The sequence below is a fragment of the Gopherus flavomarginatus genome, chromosome 2 (genome assembly GCF_025201925.1).
Source record: "Gopherus flavomarginatus isolate rGopFla2 chromosome 2, rGopFla2.mat.asm, whole genome shotgun sequence".
NCBI lineage: Eukaryota > Metazoa > Chordata > Testudines > Testudinidae > Gopherus > Gopherus flavomarginatus.
This window is the reverse complement of record NC_066618.1, coordinates 209,460,466-209,481,014: the sequence shown is the minus strand read 5'-3', so window position 1 is coordinate 209,481,014 and position 20,549 is coordinate 209,460,466. Positions and strand designations below refer to the sequence as shown.

Here is a 20,549-nt window from a genome sequence, read left to right as displayed (position 1 = left end):
GGAAGAGAAGAGAATTAATTTGTAGTGTACAAAATCAGCCTGGTCATGGGATTTTTGCCAGGAACAGATATTAGGTGGGGAGTGGTAGGCCTTCTGAGGTCCAGAGAGGCCCAGGCCACTTCCAGTTTTTGAGGCCTCTAGCCATAATAAAAATAAAAAATGATGACACATGAAAACAAAATAAGGCAGCAAAAAAAAGTGAGACATAATTTGACTCTTTTTTTGTTTAATTTAACAAATGCTTTTCTAGCCGTCTTCTGTGCAAATGCACTAATTATTACAGAAAAATCTAACTTTCATGCAATGTCACAGTTGATATTGAGCATGGCAAACCCATTCAACACTTTTGTCCCATAGCTGAATGGTGATAGTTTTGTTACCTGCTTCAACATGTTGAAGGTGCATTCACCTGAAGCCACTGATGCAGGCAAACTGACAAAAATACGCAATGCGATTGTGATATTAGGAAACACCCGAGAGAGTCCAAGTTTGAGTATTTCTTGAAGCAATTCCTTTAGCTTGCAATCCAATTTAAAGTTCGTGGAATATATTCGTTTGAGGAAGATGATCTTGTCTGAGATTTCTTCGTTATACTGTTGCTGGCATTGTTCAGCTTCAGAAAGTAGATCTTCATTACTCAGTCTGTTGAACTGCCAAAGAAACCCAAAAAGGGTACAAATTAGTCGCAGTGACTCAAATCGATGTGTAAGACCTGTTTGAATAGAGTCAATGATGACAAGAAAGACATTGACCCTATAATGCTGCTGTGCATTGGATTCAGGTAAATTGCAATTGGTGGAGAACTCAGATGAAATGCCAATATTCTGTGCTACTAATTTGGACTCAATCAGGATTGCATCCCATTGTTCATGAATCTGTTGAAAGTCATTGATAAGACTTTCAATGTTATCCCTCTCAACAGCAAGTGTGGCATTGCATGCTTCAATTACCAGATTAGTTTGGTGGATATTGTAAGTAGTTTTATCCACAAAGATGACATCCGAATGCATTCACATTTGGACATGTGCTTCTGAATAGACTGAAGTTCAGTTCAAGCCTGTGCAGTGAGATTGAGAGATTAAAGCTCATTTAAAGCCTTTCTCACTGAATTCAAATGCCACGCAACTGGTTGAACACAATCAATTTGTGCAGACTCTCTAGTTTTGGACATTAAATGCAGTGAAACAGGAAGATATTGTTTCAGAATTTCTCACCTTTGTGGACTGTGTGACAGGTTCAGGCCAGATGGCTACAGGAGAGTGATAGAAGGTAGATATATTAGCCCCAGATTAGGCGGGTCCCTTTTCCCTGAGTAAGATAATGGGCTATTCCAGAACAATCAGGAAGTTGCTGGAACCAGTTAAGGCAGGCAGGCTAATTAGGACACCTGGAGCTAATTAAGAAGCCACTAGAATCAATTAGGACAGGCAGGCTAATCAGGGTACCTGGTTTTAAAAAGGATGTCACTTTAGTTAGTAAGGTGCATGCGAGGAGCTGGGAGCAAGAGGCGTGCAAGAAGCTGAGAGTGAGAAGGCGTACTGCTGGAGGACTGAGGAGTACAAGCCTTATCAGAAATCAAGAGGAAGGTCCTGTGGTGATGATAAAGGAGGAGTTGGGAGGAGGCCATGGGGAAGTAGCCCAGGGAGTTGTAGCTGTCACAGGAGACACTGTAGACAGCTGCAATCTACAGGGCCCTGGGCTGGAACCCGGAGTAGAGGGTGGGCCCGGGTTCTCCCCATCCCCTCAACTCCCTATTTGATATAAGAAGAGTTGACCTGGACTGTGGGTCCCATCTGAGGGGAAGGTTTCTGGTTTACCCCCCGACCCACTAGGTGGGCCAGCAGAGACTGCGGGGATTGTTCTCCTTTTCCCCATGCTGGCCAGTGATGAGGTTAGCTGAGTGAATGGCAGGTTTGAGCCACTGGCAAAAGTGGCCAAACTGAGGGCTGCCGTGAATTTCTGAGGTGAGCAAATCTGCCAATAAGCGCAGGACCCACCAAGGCAGAGGAAGAACTTTGTCACAACTGCTACTGAAGAGATTGTACATTTGCTGAACCGTTCCAAAGTAAATAATTGCCTCCTTGCATGATTCAGCACAGTCAGCACCTAGAAGGTTTAGTATGTAGTTTCCACAGCTGGAGAAAATAGTTTCAATTATGTTCAAGCAGAACTGCTTGTACACCTTTGTACTTCCCAGCCATATTAGATCCATTGTCATAGACTTGACCAATGCAGACTTGAAAATTGAATGTAAAACCTTCTAGAATTGCTATTACTCGAGCAGCAATTTCTTTTCCAGTTTTTCTCGTGAAATTATCAAACAAAATAAACCTTACTTCAGTTGAAAATTTTGAGCTGTGTACAGTCTTACCATATTGAATAACCATAGTAGTCTGTTCTTTGTGAGAACAATGTGGAGTGGCATCAACAATGATTGAAAAACACTTGGATTTCGAATCTCATCAATAATTGTTTGTACGAATGGTCCACATAGCTCAATAAACTCGTTTTGTATGTGTATTGAGAGATAATGGACTTGCATGCACTTTTGACTCTCTTGTGATTCTCGAACACATTAAATATGCTCTGATAAAAGTGGGTCATATTTGCTGAGGAGCTCAGCTATGCTTAGAAAGTTTCCATTTGCACGATCACCAATACATTGACTGGAACCAAAAAGAGCCAATCCTCACTCAAAAAGAAAAAAGATATTCAGGATGCACTCAAGAAGTTTTTTCCAGTTGTTAGTTTCTGTAGAGAGTTCCGTCAAGAGTTAATTCTCAACTGAACTTTCAGCTGATGCTGCCCTGTTGGCTGATTTCCATGCAACGTAGTTTTCTTTGTGTGACGTTGAACTCTCATGTGGTGGTATTTGGTCTTTCAACTTCTTCCAACCTCTGTTGGTGCTCCATCCTGATTGATCAAGGAAAACTGATGCATTTGCAGCACTTTTGTTCAAAATGAAGCAGGGTGCACAGTACAGAGATTATTTTTCCGTACTCTAGCATAACCAGTCTCTTGCGCAGGTCTCCCCTTTTGGAAGAGTTTTTGTCAGCAGACAAGTAGGGAAAGCATGATTTTGTGGAATGTTACTTGGAATTTCAAAACAACTAGTTTGAAGAAAAGATTGCATTTGGGCAGCATTGTTCTTGTCAGTAATTCCAATGTTAGTCACAGTCAAACCTGTACTACTCATGAATTGCTCTTGCTACATAAGATCTACATCTTCCTGTTGCTGTAGAGTTTCTTGATCGTACACAGGATCTTCTGCTGCATCTGTTATTGTTGGCACATCTCCTTCTTGACTGCTGTTCTCATGTTCAGGTATTGGCATTGAAATATCACCTGTTGCAGTTGCGGAGTGTTCATTATCTGTAGCATTGTTTGTTGGGTAAGGTGTGTTTTCCAGTGGTTTGAGAAATGAGGGTATGGGCTTTGAGCTCTTAGCTGCTGCTTCTGTCATTTTGTTTTCACTGTTTCTTGCTTGCACCACTTTCAAATCTCCCCTTCATAGTGATGTATCTGGTCAATATGTATCCTATCCGCACTTGAAATATTCTGCTGTAAATAAGTAGCTTATCTACACTTGAAATCTTCTACTGTAAACATGTACACAAATGCTGATGGTACACAAATACTGAAAAGACTTAAAACGAAGGAATACTAATTAAAAACACAAAATGAAACAGACAGGTTATTATCCGTATCACTGAATCAAAACTCAAGCATGCAAAATATAATATAACAGGATGAGCTGAAGACAAAGGGATGACATATATAGTAAACACAGACACAGATATAGGCAGAGGGATAATGTGCAAAAATTTCAAACGTGCGTCCTCAGAAAATTCACTGTGCAAGATTATCCTCAAGTTTTCACCTTGAATCTGGGCCTGGAGACTACAAATGCCTATGATGATGGCCAAGCTACTACGTTAGGGCTCAACCAACCAACTAGTCACCCCTTTTAGCTACTATATGACGATAATAATGAGGAGTTCTCAGAAATAAAAATTCCTTAGTCAACTAGACGTAAAACTATAAAGACACTAAAATGTAACCATTCTCTGCCTTTCACCACGCACTTGATCCAGCACCAGCCACTAGTAGTGGTTTGTTTATATAATCAGCTGATCTGAGAGGACACGTTCATCACGGTCTAATCTTGTGCCATCAGAACTGATATATTTTTATTTATATTTATAAACATTTGTAACTCTTTAATATGACAGTCTATATCAGTTAACAAAAAAATTGTCTTTTACCAAATCACATCTCTTATTTGCTTAAATTTGCAGCTCTCAGCTGAGAGCGTGTGTCACATTTTGGTCTGATAGGGATGTGCATAAAAACAAGTTGCAAAACTTATCAAATGCCAAAAAATTAACAAGTGTCTAAATTTGAGGCCCCCTTTGAGCTTGAGGCCCAGGTTAAATGGCCCTCCAGGCCCCCCCTCTGATTGGCCTTGGGGAGGAGTGGGGAGCTAGGGATGGGAAGTTGGTAGGACAGACTTTGTGATGGCAGATGGGAAAAAGAGTCAAGAGTGAAGGAGATTGGTTCCTGGAAAGAATCAACAGCCATATCAAGCGAGGAGAAGGCTAAGAACAGATGAGAAGTCATCAGTACTGATGGACTGGCAGTCACAGAAAGGCCAAGTATGGGGCGTGAGGGGAGGCTCTTGGATGATGTTGAAAAGAGGCCAGCTGATGGTTGGAGAGGGGTAACTCAGCAACAGAGAAATCTGAGAGATGGGGAGTGAGCACTGTTTGGTGAAGACCAAATAAAGTAAATTGCCCTTTGGTGAATGGGAGAGTTGAACTAGAGCTGCAGGTTGAATGAAGAAGTGAGGTGGAGAAAATGTGCAGCCTTGGTGGCAGATGGGTTAGTAAGATGGGTCTTGAAGTCCCTGATTATGAGAATTAATGCTAGTGGCTTTAAGAAATATAAGGAAATGGCTTTTTTTGTTTGTTTGTCAGTAGCTTATCTAGAATGATTGATAAGGGGTAGGTGCTATTCACACCTGTACTCAAAAATGTGAAAGCTGTCAGTCATTACTGTTGCATGTTCAGTTACTATAGAAGAACAGAGATTGGCAATTAGCATAAGCAAACTTCTTAAGGTGGAGGTTTGTTGTAATTCCAAATGGAGTCTTATTCAGTCATTTGCATATAAATCAAATAATGTGTCTAAAATATTTATTTACCTGGAAGGAGTGAGGTGTATAATTAGGGTGCTGTTTTCTGATCAGATTCTCAATTTTGCCATAAACTTGCATTGTGAGCTCCGTTCTCAGTTTAATCTGAGTAAATATAGGATGCTTACCTTCTATAAAGTGTTAGTGTGAGGCTTAACATTTATAAAACACATTTTGATCTTGAGACGGAAGGTGTTACAGTAGTGCCACGTTATGTATATAAAGTCCAGTATAGCACAGGAATTTGCTTAGGAGATAGATATCTATATCTATACCTATCTACACACACATGCACACAACTTTGAAATGACCCACAAAACAATTATGTTTAGTGCTGATGTTTTCAAGTGCTTTGTTTGGTTAAAAACAATATATTAATATTATAAGATTCTGACTTCCATGATTACAGGTTGGACTCCACTTCATGAAGCTTGTAATGTTGGTTATTATGATGTTGCTAAGGTTCTGATAGCAGCAGGAGCAGATGTGAACACACAAGGACTGGATGATGATACTCCACTTCATGATTCTGCTAGCAGTGGGCATAGAGATGTAAGTATGCTTTAGGGAAAAAATAAGTAAATATCTGTAAGTGCAAATGTTGAATCTGGTGTAGATTCTACCGAATGAGCATGTAATCCTGATTCTGCATTTTGTGACATCTTAATCTTTTGTCTTGCTTTTTGCCGTTGTCAGTACTCGACAGATCTTTTGTCCTACTCTCTGCTTCAAAAAATGTAGAAAGACTCTAAAAGCTATTGAATGGAAGCAGGTTAAAAAGCAAGATTTTTTTCCTAAGGCTTTTTCTCTTGTGTGTGTCTTTCAACAGAAAACAACTTCTAAACTACACTGTAGCTTCTAGTGAATATTTTAAATTGATACTTTATTATAGAGTATTTTTATAGTATTTCATCCATTTATTTATGGACTTATGTATGGAGCTAGATAAGCGTTTTTTCCCTGATACTCTTAAGAATTAAATACTTGCTGTCAAGTGCTGAAGGAAATTGTAATTATTTCTGTAGGTTTGCATCCATCTATTTTCTCCATCATTTCTGGATTTGTGTTTGTGTTTTATTTCTATGCAGGATTTCTGCAGACTAGATGCTCCAGTAATTGATTGTTTATTTGTTAGCTTTATTAATAATCCTTATTTTAAGTGCTATGTGCTTTGATCAGTGTATGATACTAAAAACATAGATCATCTGTACATCAAACAGGTTACATTCTAAACAAGACAAGGTACGTCGGGAAATCTAGAATAGAAAATGACAAGTTTTTTTGCTATATTATAATTATTGACTTCCTTCTTGTGGGTATCATGGCAGAAGAGGGCCTTCAGAATGGAACTGAATGAAGAAAGGATAGTGGCTTGGAAAACAGAAAATAGAGCATTCTAGGCACGTAGGAGCTGGATGGACAAAGTCACCAAGATAGTTGTGGAAGAAGTGTACAAAAGGGGCATGAAAGCTTCCATCATTAAAGGAATTAAGGGGATCATGTGATAATAAACAAGTTCAGAGATGCATGAGCCAGGGCAGAATTATATAGGTCTGTAAGGTAAGGACAAGAAGTTTTAAACTGGAGGGATTCAAAAAGGGCTAGTGATGTGATTAGATCAATAGGCAAGGAAGATAATTTTAGATGGGATTTTGTAGCTGCCTCTTACTTGTTCAGTGCTTTCTGTTTTGTTACAAAAAGTATTTTGGAATGGGAAAGACATTATCCTTCAAATGAGCAATGGCAACAACATTTTTAAATCTTCCTATTAGTTCATCTACTTAAGAGAGCTGAGCAGGAATCACAGCTGTCCAGTTGATGTAATGAGTTACCAGAAATTCATTTTATAACTACTGAATTACATAAGGACAAACTTTTCTTTTTTTCATGTTGTACCTCTAAACCCAGTTATAGAATATACAGTTTTTTACAATTTACTAATTTTATTATATAGTGTAATTTGGGGGTTTTGTCCATGTGGTTCAGATGGCCCACATCTTGCCCCCACTGATTTTGTCTGGCCTGTTCATTTGTTAATCACAAGTTAAATTTCAAGTCTTTTATGCATGAAAAAAAATATTCTAGCCCAGGGGTAGGCAACCTATGGCACTCGTGCCAAAGGTGGCACACGAGCTGATTTTCAGTGGCACTCACACTACCTTGGTCCTGGCCACCGTCCAGGGGCTCTGCATTTTAATTTAATTTTAAATTAAGCTTCTTAAACATTTTAAAAACCTTATTTACTTTACATACAACAATAGTTTAGTTATATATTACAGACTTATAGAAAGAGACTTTCTAAAAACATTAAAATGTATTACCGGCACGCAAAACCTTAAATTAGAGTGAATAAATGAAGACTTGGCACACCACTTCTGAAAGGTTGCTGACCCCTGTGCTAGCCAATCACTTCTCTCACACCAGTTACCGCTACAAAGTTCTTCAGCCTCAAGCAACACCGAAAGGCTTATGCTGATACTGCCTACTGCCATTGCCTGTCCTACAGGTCACAGCTGCTGCTGTGTGCTGAGTTGGTACCTTGTTTACCTGCATGCTCAGTTGTCAGCTCCTCTGCTGTCTCCCATAAGTACTCAGGGAGAGCTCAGTAGTTCCAGGAAGAAGTGCCAACTGCTCAGATCTGGCTGCCAAATAATGCAGGATATTGACAGGGTCTGAAGAGAGAGAGCGCTTGTTAATGTTGGAAGGAGAGGAGAGTTCTGGCGGGAAGGTATGAGACAGCCATCAGTTATGGAGAAGAGGAATAGGTCATGGCATGGGAATGCATGCTTGGTAAAAATATCTCGCTGTGCTGCCTTGTCTGATTCAGTTAGTTAAAATTGTTGTTAGAACCTCTTTTCAATTTGAAAACAAGTACATTTTTACTTAATAAAAAGTTATGGTCCTCCAGTTTTTCATCATCTTATAGCAGTGACTCACAGCCCTTTTCTTCCTAAAACCCAAAAACCACCTGTGGCCTTTTGTCACTACACTTCTTGAAGTGACACTTCCCCTTCCTCAGACCAGAGTACTGTGCAGATGGGTCGAGGAGAGTAAGGGAGAGCTCAGGAGATGCAGCTGGGTGAGTGCGAGCAGGGCTGGAGCAGAGGGGACAAGAGGGAAGAGCGGCTCCTTCCTTTGCACCCCCTGCTGTTGCTAGGTCCAAACAACTGAAGACATTTTAATTGTGTGGGGAGGGGGTACATTTTTTCTCCTTAATCTGATAGGCTGGATCCCATTTCAGCAGGTAGTATGCAACCCAGAAGACCAGTTCTGCAATCTGGGCCTCCGTAGGTAAAAGGTTGGAGCACTCTGTTATGTCATTACAGTACACAGAGCCCATGTCAAATTGGAGATTTACTCAGGAAGTCAAAAATGAGGAAGAAAGCACAGTTAATGTTTGTATTTATTTTGTGGGTCACTTCTTAGCTCTTACAAAATGTAAAAACCAAGTTCTCACATTGCAGATTGTGAAGCTGCTGCTTCGACATGGTGGAAATCCATTTCAGGCCAACAAACATGGGGAGAGACCAGTTGATGTAGCAGAAACAGAAGAACTGGAACTGCTACTGAAAAAGGAGGTGCCTATTTCTGATGATGAAGACAGTTGCTCAGGTTAGATAGTTAAACCTTAATTGCACAGTACTAGAAAAATGCATTATAAATAACCTCTTTTATATTTTTTTTATAAAAGAATATAGATTTGTTCACCTCAACTTGCATGTTTTGACCATCTTTTAGTAATGATAGCTAGTACAGTTTATTAGAGGAAGAGTTTGTAGCAACACCTGTAGTTAAGGTTGTCTAAAACTTTTTTTTTCATTTCAAGACCCTGTTTTTACATGCTCATTAGTGTATTCAAGTAAAACAATTATTGGTGTGATATAAGAATCTAAATAGACAGTTATACCATAAAGGGAGTATATAACTCTGATTTTTTTCTGATCTTTTCAGTTGGCTCAAAAAAGCTTAAAAATGCAAGTCATAGGAAGGAGGAAAGAACTTTTTATTTCAGTTACATAATAACATGGACTGATGTTTGTTTTATATCCCTTTCTTTAAAAAAAGGCCTAGTTTACACTGGGGTTTAGTTGAGTTGACACATGCTTTTTGATGCACTGTACATAAGCCATAGTAATAGCATACATGCAGAATGGCTATGCCCTCTTTCAATTCGCATCATTTGCGAGGGCTTCTTGTATACTAAATGCATGGCATTCTGGGAGGGTATCCCATGTGCCTTTGCTTTGCTTCTGAACAGTGTGCATTCTGGGATTTTTCTTGTGTGCACTGTGGGGTGCATAGCAGAAGCCAGTGTAATTCTGGGTCTTGGGTCAAATTTTTAAAAAAATCCCAGGATTCTGATCTGCTTCATGCTTCATCTCTTTATGGGTGGGCTAATGCCATTTTTGAATTGCTGTTAGCCAGCATGGACCCAACAATCCTTTGCACCGCTTTGCTGCCAACTATGAATACACAGAGGCTGCCTGGGTTTATTTGAGCTCTTGAAGCGGAGTGGCTTCAATTTTGGACTTCACCTTCAGCACCACCAAACAGATGATGTTACCACAGTAGCAGCTTCAGCAGGGGAGAAGGGAGGAAGAAGGTGATGACACCGAGGAACTGCTACTACAGGAAAGGTCCTTAGATCAGCTTCACACAGTGCACCACTGTTCTGGCCTAAGGATTGGTGGGAGACCATTGTTCTGAAGACTTGGAATTAGCACTAGTTGCAAGAGAATTTCAGGATAGTAAAGGCAACCTTTTTTTAGATCTGTGCTGAAGTAGCCCTGAAACTGCTGCAGCAGCAGCGTGCTAATGTATGGTGCCCCATCCCATTGAGAAGTGGGTCGTCAGTGCAGTTGGGAAGCAGGTCACTCCTGCATGTTACTAGTCCATAGCAAAGCAATTTGGTACAGGGAGATCGACTGTTGGGGCCATGGTCATGCATGGATGTGATGCCATGTGTAAGGTACTGTTGCACTGGGCCATAAAGCTTGGTAATGGTCAGGAAATTATTGATGAATTTGCACACATGGGGTTCCCAGACTGTGTTGGATTTTGATGGGACCCATGTGCCTATTGTTTGCCCTCCTCATGAAGGATCAGAGTTGATCAATAGAAAAAGATATTTCTCCAGGGTCTTCCCAGAACATGGTTGACCATCATGGAAGGTTCACAAACAAAAATGCTGGGGAAGGTCCATGATGCTAGGATATTTCAGAATTCAGCTTTGTTTTCCTTAATGAATAAAAGAGAGTTTGCCCCCAGGATCACTATGGACACCAATGGCATGGAGATTGCTCTGCTCATCCTGGAAGACCCATTTAATCCTCTCTTCCTTGGTTAAGGAAGCCATTCAGGGTACATCTACATAGCAATTAAATACCTGTGCGTGGCCTGGGTCAGCTGACTTGGACTCACAGGACTCACGCTACGGGGCTATAAAATTGGTATGTAGACGTTCAGGCTTGGGCTGGAGCCCAGACTCTGGGACCCTGAAAGTCAGCTGATCCAAGAAGCTGCAGTTGTGCCACAGGTCTTTTATTCCAGTGTAGATGTTCACTTACAGGCCACTTGGACTGAAGGAAGGAGCTATTTAACTATTGCCTCAGTAGTTGCAGCATGACAGTTGAGTGTGCTTATGAGCTAGGTTAGAAGCTGCAGAAAAAAACTTGCTTAAGATTGTAGCTGCATATTGTATTTTACACAATATTGTGAGACTAAGGGAGAAAGCCTCAATGATGAGTGGTGGGCTGAGATGCAGAGACTTGCTCAGAGGTTTGAGCAGCCATCAAGACATCCACTTAAAAATGGAAATAGCCAGGATAATTGTCAGGAATGCCTGTTGCTCTTGCTTTATGGCCTGAGACTCAGAGCATTTAAATTGTGCAGCTGTATATCCAGCTTTTATCCTGGCAAGAGGGGCAAATGGATTGTGAGCATTAGTGTCTTCAATGGGGTGGTACAAGTAGCACATTAAAAAGCAACAAAGAGTCCTGTGGCACCTTATAGACTAGCAGATGTATTGGAGCATAAGCTTTGACGAAATGGGTATTCACCCACGAAAGCTTATGTTCCAATACTTCTGTTAGTCTATAACAGGGGTCCCCAACCAGGTGCCCATGGGTGCCATGGCGCCCCCAGGGGCATCTAAATGCGCCCGCGTCCTGGCTGGAGTTCGAGCATCCGCCGAAATGCCACTGACAAGTGATGTCATCCAGAGGTGTCACTGCCAAAATGCCGCAGAATTTCGGCGGCATTTCGGCGGATGCACGACCACCGCCACGGTCCTTCGTCTGGCACCCGCCAGACGAAAAGGTTGGGGACCACTGGTCTATAAGGTGCCACACGACTGTTTGTTGCTTTTTACAAACCCAGACTAAGACAGCTACCCCTCTGATACATAAGTAGCACATTGTGGCACTTATTTTATTTTATATTTTTGTAAAAGCCTGTGATGTGTTCAATTTAAAGATTTCTGTGTAAAATGCATTGTCAGTTCTTCATGAATGAATTTTTCATGTTTTTTCTTATTAAACAACAATTTATTATATAATGACCAGAAATAAACCTTTAATTAAAACAAAGAAACACAGTTTTAAAGTGACACAGTACAGAGGAGGACAGAATATAACAATGGGGAGGAGGGGCTCTTCAATTCACAGGCAAGTATACACCTTGCCTTTGTCTCTTCTTGTTCTTGGGCCTTACGGTGTTCAGTGTCAGGGCTCTAAATCAAAGGTGTTAGTTAGCTCTAGAAGCTGGGTTGCCAGGTGCAGTTGTTTTCATTGCCTTGACCTTGGGCTGAGGAGGGAAATGGTTGCAGGAGCATGGTTGCAGGGGTGCAGGAGAGAACATATGCTGGTGTTCCCAGTACCCCATATTGTCCAGGGGCTGCAGAAGATGGCTGGGTCCTGGTTGAGAGCATTAGATTGTCTATGTGCCTTCTAGCAGCATGCTCTGCAGCAGAGTGTTCTGCTTCTCGGTTCTCTCTCCACATCCTTTTTTCTCCATAGTGTCTTTTGTCATGATGACACTGTCTCTGGACACTGCAATGCTCTCTTCGAGTAGTTCTGTGTGTTTTTCCCTCTCCAACCTCAGGCTTCTCAGAGAGCAAATGGACCTAAGACCCACAGGATAGATGCAGGGAGAGGAAAGGAAAACAGGTAGATGGGTATGTGCCCTCCATGAAATGGGCTTTTAAACAGTGAATGGTTGGGGCATTAATATGAGACAGAAGCTGACTGCCTGGCCAGACCAACCACCATTTTGAAAACATGTAGAGGGATGCGGGGAGAACAGACAGTGTGGTCCAAGGAATGGAGACTCAGAGAGGCTCCTAGCTCAAATCTGCCAAAAATGGCTGTGGTCATGGGGCACCGGGAACAGAAGTTAGGACAGCACAATCGAATAATATGCTGTAAAGACAGATACTTACATGCTAAGGCTCCCTCTCTAGGATCTGTCTCCTTAATCTCAGCCTGGGTATCTGGCTGAGAATTGGACTTGCTTCTTACACAGTTGGTTTAAGGTCTCGAGTCCCAGACAGATCCTGGCTTTGTGGGGAGAGCTCTTTACTGCCCTCCTCGTGTTCCTCCTCTAAAGATTCTTGCTGCTTGTCATCGGCAGAGGTTGCTGGGGGGAGGTGCGAAGCAGGGTACATACAACCCTTCTTGGGTTCAGTAATGATGTCATTGGTTAAAATCCTGGCCAGCTCCTCAAAAAAAGGACAGATTATATTCTGTCTTGACTGTTTCCTGACATCCCTGGTTTTAATGCAAGTCCTCCTGAGCTGTTTGTTTTTGGTCTGGCACTGGTCAGCATCCTGGTGGTGACACTTTGCAGACATCTGCATAGCAATGTCCACAAACACGTCTTTATTTGTTGACTAGCCACAAGAGCTTGCTGCATCAGTGCTTCTCCCCACATAGTAAAGAGGTCTAGGCTCTTTGCACAACTCCAATCAGCTGCTCGAGGCTTGTTGTAATGCTTCTGGAGTAATATGGAGTGATGCTGATATATTTGAATCCAAGAGCAAATAAGCAGATTCTGGCCCTATGCCAGTTTTTAAGCAGGGGAGGGGGACATCTGGTCAACTTGATCCTAGAGCAGTGGAAAGCACATAGGCAAACAGATCAGTAACAAACACACAAAGCAGTTTGGGATAGCGGTTGGAGGACTGCCAAAGTAGTGTGTGGCAGCATTGCATGCAAATGAACAATAGGCTGCACTACCTCAAGTTGTATCAAACTTAGCACAGCTTGAAAGAGGACTCTAGAGTAACTGGTGATTGCAGAGTTAGAGCACTGTAATGAATTATGTTGTGTGTATGCAGGCATTTTCACACCGGATGAACTCATGTTACTGCATACTAAACCCCTCATGTAGACAAGCCATAAGTGGCAATTTTGTGATAAATTGAGATAAGACTTGCAAATTCTTACTGAATTAAATCAGAACTTGGTCCTAGTTCACAAGAGGTGAAAAACTAATGCATGAAACCAGTGTATCACATTTTACTCACTTAACTGTAGAAAATATAAAGTAATGCAATCCTGATTTTCATAGTATATGAAGGAGGTCATCTAGTCCAATCCCCTGCTCAAAGCAGGACCAATCCCAAAATCCCTAAATGGCCTCCTCAAGGATTGAACTCGCAACCCAGGGTTTAGCAGGCCAATGCTCAAACCACTGAGCTATCCTTCCCCTCCCTCTCTCCCTCCCCATATTTTGACAAGTCACAAACTAATATACTGCTTGTTATATGCTGTACACAAACTATTTCATAATGTATTAGTCATACTCTTGCTCTTTGTTTTTTCACATTTGTTTTGTGAATTTGAAAGCTGTAAATAAATTTACCATAGTTAATCTTATTTTGGATGCAAAAAAAATATTTTTTCGGTTTTAAGTTTGTATGTGTAAAAGATGTCTGGTTAGGTCAGACTGCTACTTTAAAACCACTGGCTTTTGGAGTATAGAGTATGTGACTGTTGCCGGCACAAAGTGCCCGAGGCCACGCAACAGTGGTGGGGGTCCGTTGCCCAGTGTGCCGCGCCAATAAACACGCCAGGGTGGAGAAGCAAACGAAGTTTGAGATCTCAGAGCAGGGAGACTGACGCCTCAAATCAAGCACACCTAACACAAGCAGTTTCCTCCTTTTATATCCCAGTTGCTTTCTGAGAACTTTTTCTTGCTGACTCGCTGATCTCTCACATCCCCCCCTCCTTTCCCATCCAGCTGCAGTATCTTTTCTCACTTAATCTTTTGTCTTCCCCCTTCCTCCCTCCTCTCCGCTGCTGAGACATGTATACTGTATCTTAAAACGGCCTTGAGCATGCTTTAGCCTAGCTTCAATGTATTACAACAGAGAACTGGCTGTTACAACCGAAAACTAACACTACATTTTTGCAGCTATTAGTACATTAGGTCCTTCGAGTGATTGCTCATATCCATTCCAGTTAGGTGTGCGCGCTCGTCGGAAGATTTTTACCCTAGCAACTCCGGTGGGTCGGCAGGTCGCCCCCTGGAGTGGCGCCACCATGGCGCTGGATATATACCCCTGCCGACCCGACCGCTCCTCAGTTCCTTCTTACTGCCCATGTCAGTTGTTGGAACAGTGGAGCGCGGCTTAGCTGTCCTCCACTCCCCTAGCTTCTCTTTGTTCATTTGATCTCTTGTTGTATATAGTTGACATTAGTCTATAGTGTAATTAGTTTTATAGTAGTTAGTTAGTTAGTTAGTTATTGTATATAGTTTAGCAGGGCTTGGGCGTTAGCCCTTCCCCGCACCCGGTGTCTGGGCCCATGCCCGGTTCCCCAGGGTTTAAACTGTGCTCGGCCTGTAAAAAGCCGATGCCCACGAGCGATCCCCACGACTCTTGCCTAAAGTGCCTCGGGGAATCGCACATCTCCGACAAGTGCCGCATTTGCAAGGCCTTTAAGCCGCGGACTAAAAAGGAGAGGGACTTTCGCTTAAAGACTCTCCTTATGGAAGCAGCCCTTAACACTCCGTCCTCGGCACCGAGCGCTGACAGTGCTCCTCTGGCACCAGACCGCGCTGGCTCCGCCAAGACACCTCGGCACCAGCCTTCTCCGGCACAAGGACCTGACCGAAGGCCCTCAGCTTCCTCCACACCTTCGACGCAGACTCATTCGGATCGCCCGGCACCTACTCCTGCTGCAGCACCGACGACTGTGGTACCGTCGACTCTGGTCCGGAGAGGGCCATCGAGTCCGGTCATGGAGAGCTCCCCAGTGAGACCCGTGGTCGAGCTGACGGTCCCCTCCACGCCGGAGACATTCTCTTCGGCCAAGGACCTTATTGCAATGACTGAGTCTGCCCTGCCTCAACCCCCGGCACCGCCGGTGCAGGTTCTGCATTCTAGAGGCAAGCCTGCCGCTATGAGGCCTCCTTCGCTGGAATCGACGAGCCGGCACCGGTCTCGATCCAGGTCCCGGCACTGCTCAAGGTCTCATGGATGGTCCCGGTCTCAACGCCGCTCGCAGTCCCAGCACCGCTCACCGCGGCGGTACTGCTCGTACTCGTGGCACAGATCCACCTCACGTCCCACCCGGTACTCTCAGTACTGCTCTGGCTCTAGGCACTGCTCCTGGCACCGAGACTCTCACAGCCAGTCCCGCTGCAGATGTTTGAGATCCCGGTTGACCTCCCGGCACCGCGCTGGTTGCAGGTCCCGGTCTCGATCTCTGCACCGATATGATTCCCGGTACCAATCCCCGGCACCGAGGAGATCTCCAGCGACAGGAGCGAGGGACTCGTACCAGCCTCGTTCGGCTCCCCCCTGGCCTTCCCGACACCTGTCTGTGTCTTCTCAGGCGGATAGTGCACACGCTCCAGACACTGACGTGCCTGCTGCCTTGTTCCATGAGCCCCAGCCTCAAGATCATGGACCGCAGCAGTGGGGATTCTGGATGCCTTGGGCGTACCATCAGGCCCAAGACCCTCACCCAGATCCCTCGCGCTCAAACGCCTCAGAACACAGGGTGCCGGAGGCCACAATTACCCGTCGTCGTTGTCCTCCTCCTCCTCCTCCTCCTATGGAGGAAGGGTTGACCCAGCCTCAGGACTCTGAGCCCCCCGGGGAGACAGACACGGTCCACCAGGCGGAGCCCTCATCAGACCCGCTCGTGCCAGGTCTCTCCTCTTCATCCTCCCCTGACGAGACTATAGCTGGAACCTCATCTGCCAGCCCTCCTCCAATTGACCTCAGGGCCCACCAGGACCTCCTCAGGCGTGTTGCACAGAACATGAACTTGCAGGCCGAGGAGGTCCCGGAGGTACAAGACCCAGTGGTGGACGTATTGTCATCGGATGCCCCCACTAGAGTGGCCCTCCCATTCATTAAGACCATACAAGCCAATGCCACTACGATCTGGCAGTCTCCGGCTTCTGTTCCGCCTGCTGCGTGAGGGATAGAGTGCAAATACATGGTGCCCTCCAAGAGTTATGAATATCTATATGTCCACCCTCCTCCTTGCTCCCTCGTCGTCCAGTCGGTTAACGAGAGGGAGCGCCATGGCCAGCAGGCCCCAGCCCCTAAATCAAAGGACGCGAGGCGCATGGACTTGCTCGGGTGAAAAGTCTACTGTGCGAGGGCCCTCCAGCTCCGTGTGTCCATTCAGCAAGCCCTCCTTAGCTGCTGTAGCTACAATACCTGGGTGGCAGCGGACAAATTTAAGGAGTTGCTTCCGCAGGACGCACGACAGGAGTTCTCGGCGATCCTTGATGAAAGGAAAAAGGTCGCGAGAACTTCCCTCCAGGCTTCCCTGGACGCAGCGGACTCAGCCACCAGGACTCTGGCCTCTGGCATGACTATGCGCCATATCTCATGGCTGCAGGTCTCCGGCCTCCCCCCAGAGCTCCAACACACCATTCAGGACCTTCCATTTGAGGGCCATGGGCTGTTTTCGGATAAAATTGACCCTAGGCTGCAGAGCCTAAAAGACAACAGGGTTATTATGCACTCCTTAGGGATGCACACGCCGGTAACTCAGCACAGGCCCTTTCGACCCCAACAGCACCGCCCTTACCTTCTACCCCGGCAAAGACAAGACTTCGCCAGATGGCGAGGCACAAACGGTCACCGAAGGCAATCGGGCAACCAAGGGGGCCAGAACTAGAGCTCCTCCAAGCCTTCCTCCGGGCCAAAACCTTCCTTTTGAAGGTGCGCCCGAGGGCGTTGTACCAGTTTCTTTAAAGGATCCGTCCTCTCCTTTTTCCAACCGTCTTCCCTTTTTTTCCTCCCTGTGTGGTCCCAGCTAACATCAGATCGTTGGGTCTTACGCACGTTGGAACTTGGATACCACCTCCAATTTATTTCAAACCCCCCCTTCCACGCCCCTCCCTCGTCCCTCTTCAGGGACCGCTCTCACGAGCAACTCCTCCTACAGGAGGTGCAAACGCTCCTCGCCAAAGGAGCCATAGAGGAGGTACGGGAGCACGAGCGGGGCAAGGGGTTTTATTCCCAATACTTCCTAATCCCCAAGGCGAAGGGAAGTCTCAGACCTATCCTTGATCTGCGGGAACTCAACAGATACATGATAAAGTTGAAGTTCCGTATGGTGTCCCTGGGGACCATTATCCCATCCCTGGAGACTGGTATGCCGCCCTCGACATGCAAGATGCCTACTTCCACATAGCCATCTTCCCACCTCACAAGAGGTTCCTCCAGTTCGTAGTCAACCGACAACATTTCCAGTTCACGGTCCTCCTGTTCGGCCTCTCTACAGCCCCAAGAGTATTCACCAAATGTATGGCTGTAGTCGCTGTCCACCTTCACCGCAGTCGGATACATGTGTTTCCGTATCTAGACGACTGGCTCATCTGCGGGACCTCCGAGACGCGAGTCCTCAGTCACGTCCGCATTGTCAAGAACCTCTTCCTACATCTAGGTTTAATGATCAATGCGGAAAAATTGACTCTGACTCTAAGAGTCTATCCCACTCAGAGGATAGTTTATTGGTGCCACTCTGGACTCCACTCTTGCCAAAGCCTGTCTACCACTGTCACGGTTCCAGACTATGGCGGCCATCATCTGGAGGCTGCAAGCGGCGCCGTTGACTTCGGTATGCACTTGCCTCGCTCTCTTGGGCCACATGGCAGCCTGCACGTTCGTAATGAACTATGCAAGACTCCGCCTACGGACCCTCCAATCCTGGCTCAACTCACAATACCGTCCGGCCAGGAATCCCATGGACATGGTCGTCACCATTCGCCCGACCGTCCTAGACTCCTTCGAGTGGTGGCTGGATCCCTCCATGGTGTGTGCGGGGCTCCCGTTCCATCTGCCCCAGCCCTAGGTGTCCCTGACAACGGACGCATCATCCCTGGGTTGGGGAGCTCACCTCGGGCACCTACTCATCCAAGGCCTCTGGTCATCTCACAAGCTGGCCCTCCACATCAACGTCCGGGAGCTGAGAGCGGTCCGCCTCGCTTGTCAGACGTTCTGACAGCACTTACAGGGCCGTTGTGTGTCAATATTCACCGACAACACAACGGCCGTGCACTATATAAACAAGCAGGGTAGCACAAGGTCTTCACCCCTGTGTCAAGAGACCTTACAACTCTGGGACTTCTGCATAGCCCATTCTATACACCTCATTGCATCCTTTCTCCCGGGGGTTCGGAACACGCTGGCGGATCGCCTCAGCAGATCCTTCCTTTCCCACGAATGGTCCCTTCGCCTGGATGTTGCTCTTTCACTCTTCTGGAGGTGGGGGTTTCCCCAGATGGACCTCTTTGCATCTCGCGGGAACAGGAAATGCCAGACGTTCTGCTCCTTTCAAGGCCTCTCACCGGGTTCAGTGGCGGATGCCTTCCTTGTGTCGTGGATGACGCACCTGCTCTATGCCTTTCCACCATTTCCGCTCGTCCACAAGGTCCTACTGAAAGTACGCAGGGACAAAGCCCGCTTGATCATGATAGCTCCAGCGTGGCCTCAGCAGCACTGGTACACCATGTTGCTAGACCTTTCCATAGCCGACCCTGTCCCCCTGCCTCTTCACTTGGACCTGATCACCCAGGACCTGATCACCCAGGACCACGGCAAGCTCCGTCACCCAGACCTTCAGTCGCTCCACCTCAGATTGGGTCAGTCTCCTGTGTGGCTGACCCAATCTGAGCTGCGTTGCTCTACTCCAGTGCAACAGGTGCTCCTGGGTAGCAGGAAGCCTTCCACTAGAGCGACATATTTGGCTAAGTGGAAGCGTTTCGCGTGCTGGTGCACGGAGCGGAATTTCCTTCCCACCGAGGTCTCCATTTCCAACATCTTGGATTACCTCTGGTCCCTCAAACAACAGGGCCTGGCGGTATCATCTCTGAGGGTCCATTTGGCGGCCATCTCTACCTTCCACCCAGGGGTGTTCTCTCAGTTTTCTCTCACCCGATGGTGTCTAGATTCCTTAAGGGCCTGGAGCGCCTCTACCCCCAAGTACGCCGCCCTGCCCCTACATGGGACCTTAACCTGGTTCTTGCTAGACTCATGTCCCCTCCATTCGAACCGTTAGCAACTTGCTCCCTTCTCTATCTCTCCTGGAAAACTGCTTTCCTAGTGGCCATCACATCCGCGAGACGGGTTTCGGAGCTTCGGGCCCTCACGGTAGATCCCCCATATACTGTGTTCCACAGGGACAAGGGGCAGTTGCGACCGCATCCGGCCTTTCTCCCCAAAGTGGTATCGGCCTTCCATGTTAACCAGGAGATCTTCCTACCTGTCTTCTTCCCAAAACCACATTAGTCTCGCAGGGAGCAGCAGCTACACTCCCTAGACGTCCGCAGAGCGCTTGCTTTCTATATCGAGCGAACTAAGCCATTCCGCAGAACCCCCCAACTCTTTGTCGCGGTGGCTGAGCATATCAAGGGGCTACCCGTCTCCTCGCAGCAGATTTCCTCCTGGATAACGTCGTGCATCCGCGCCTGTTACGACTTGGCTCATGTCCCCTCGGGCCACGTGACTGCGCACTCCGCCAGGGCTCAGGCCTCATCGGCTGCTTTCCTCGCTCACATGCCCATTCATGAAATCTATCGTGCAGTGACCTGGTTCTCGGTCCATACCTTTGCCTCCCACTACGCCCTGGTTCAGCAATCTAGGGATGACGCGGCCTTCGGCTTCGCCGTGTTACACTCTGCAACATCTCACTCCGACCCCACCGCCTAGGTAAGGCTTGGGAATCACCTAGCTGGAATGGATTTGAGCAATCACTCGAAGAAGAAAAGACGGTTACTCACCTTTGTAACTGTTGTTCTTCGAGATGTGTTGCTCATATCCATTCCAAACCCGCCCTCCTTCCCCACTGTCGGAGTAGCCAGCAAGAAGGAACTGAGGAGCGGTCGG

General features: G+C 45.9%; 1 protein-coding gene across 4 annotated transcripts in view; it reads left to right on the top strand.

The window, feature by feature from the left end:
- ANKRD12 (ankyrin repeat domain 12) overlaps positions 1 to 20,549 on the top strand; it is a 128,471-nt gene that overhangs the window by 76,429 nt on the left and 31,493 nt on the right. For all 4 annotated transcript variants that reach the window (XM_050942090.1, XM_050942088.1, XM_050942089.1 and 1 more), the window contains 2 exons: positions 5,604 to 5,746; positions 8,659 to 8,806. In XM_050942090.1, the coding sequence (XP_050798047.1) occupies positions 5,604 to 5,746; positions 8,659 to 8,806 (291 nt within the window). The remainder of the gene's footprint in view (positions 1 to 5,603; positions 5,747 to 8,658; positions 8,807 to 20,549) is intronic.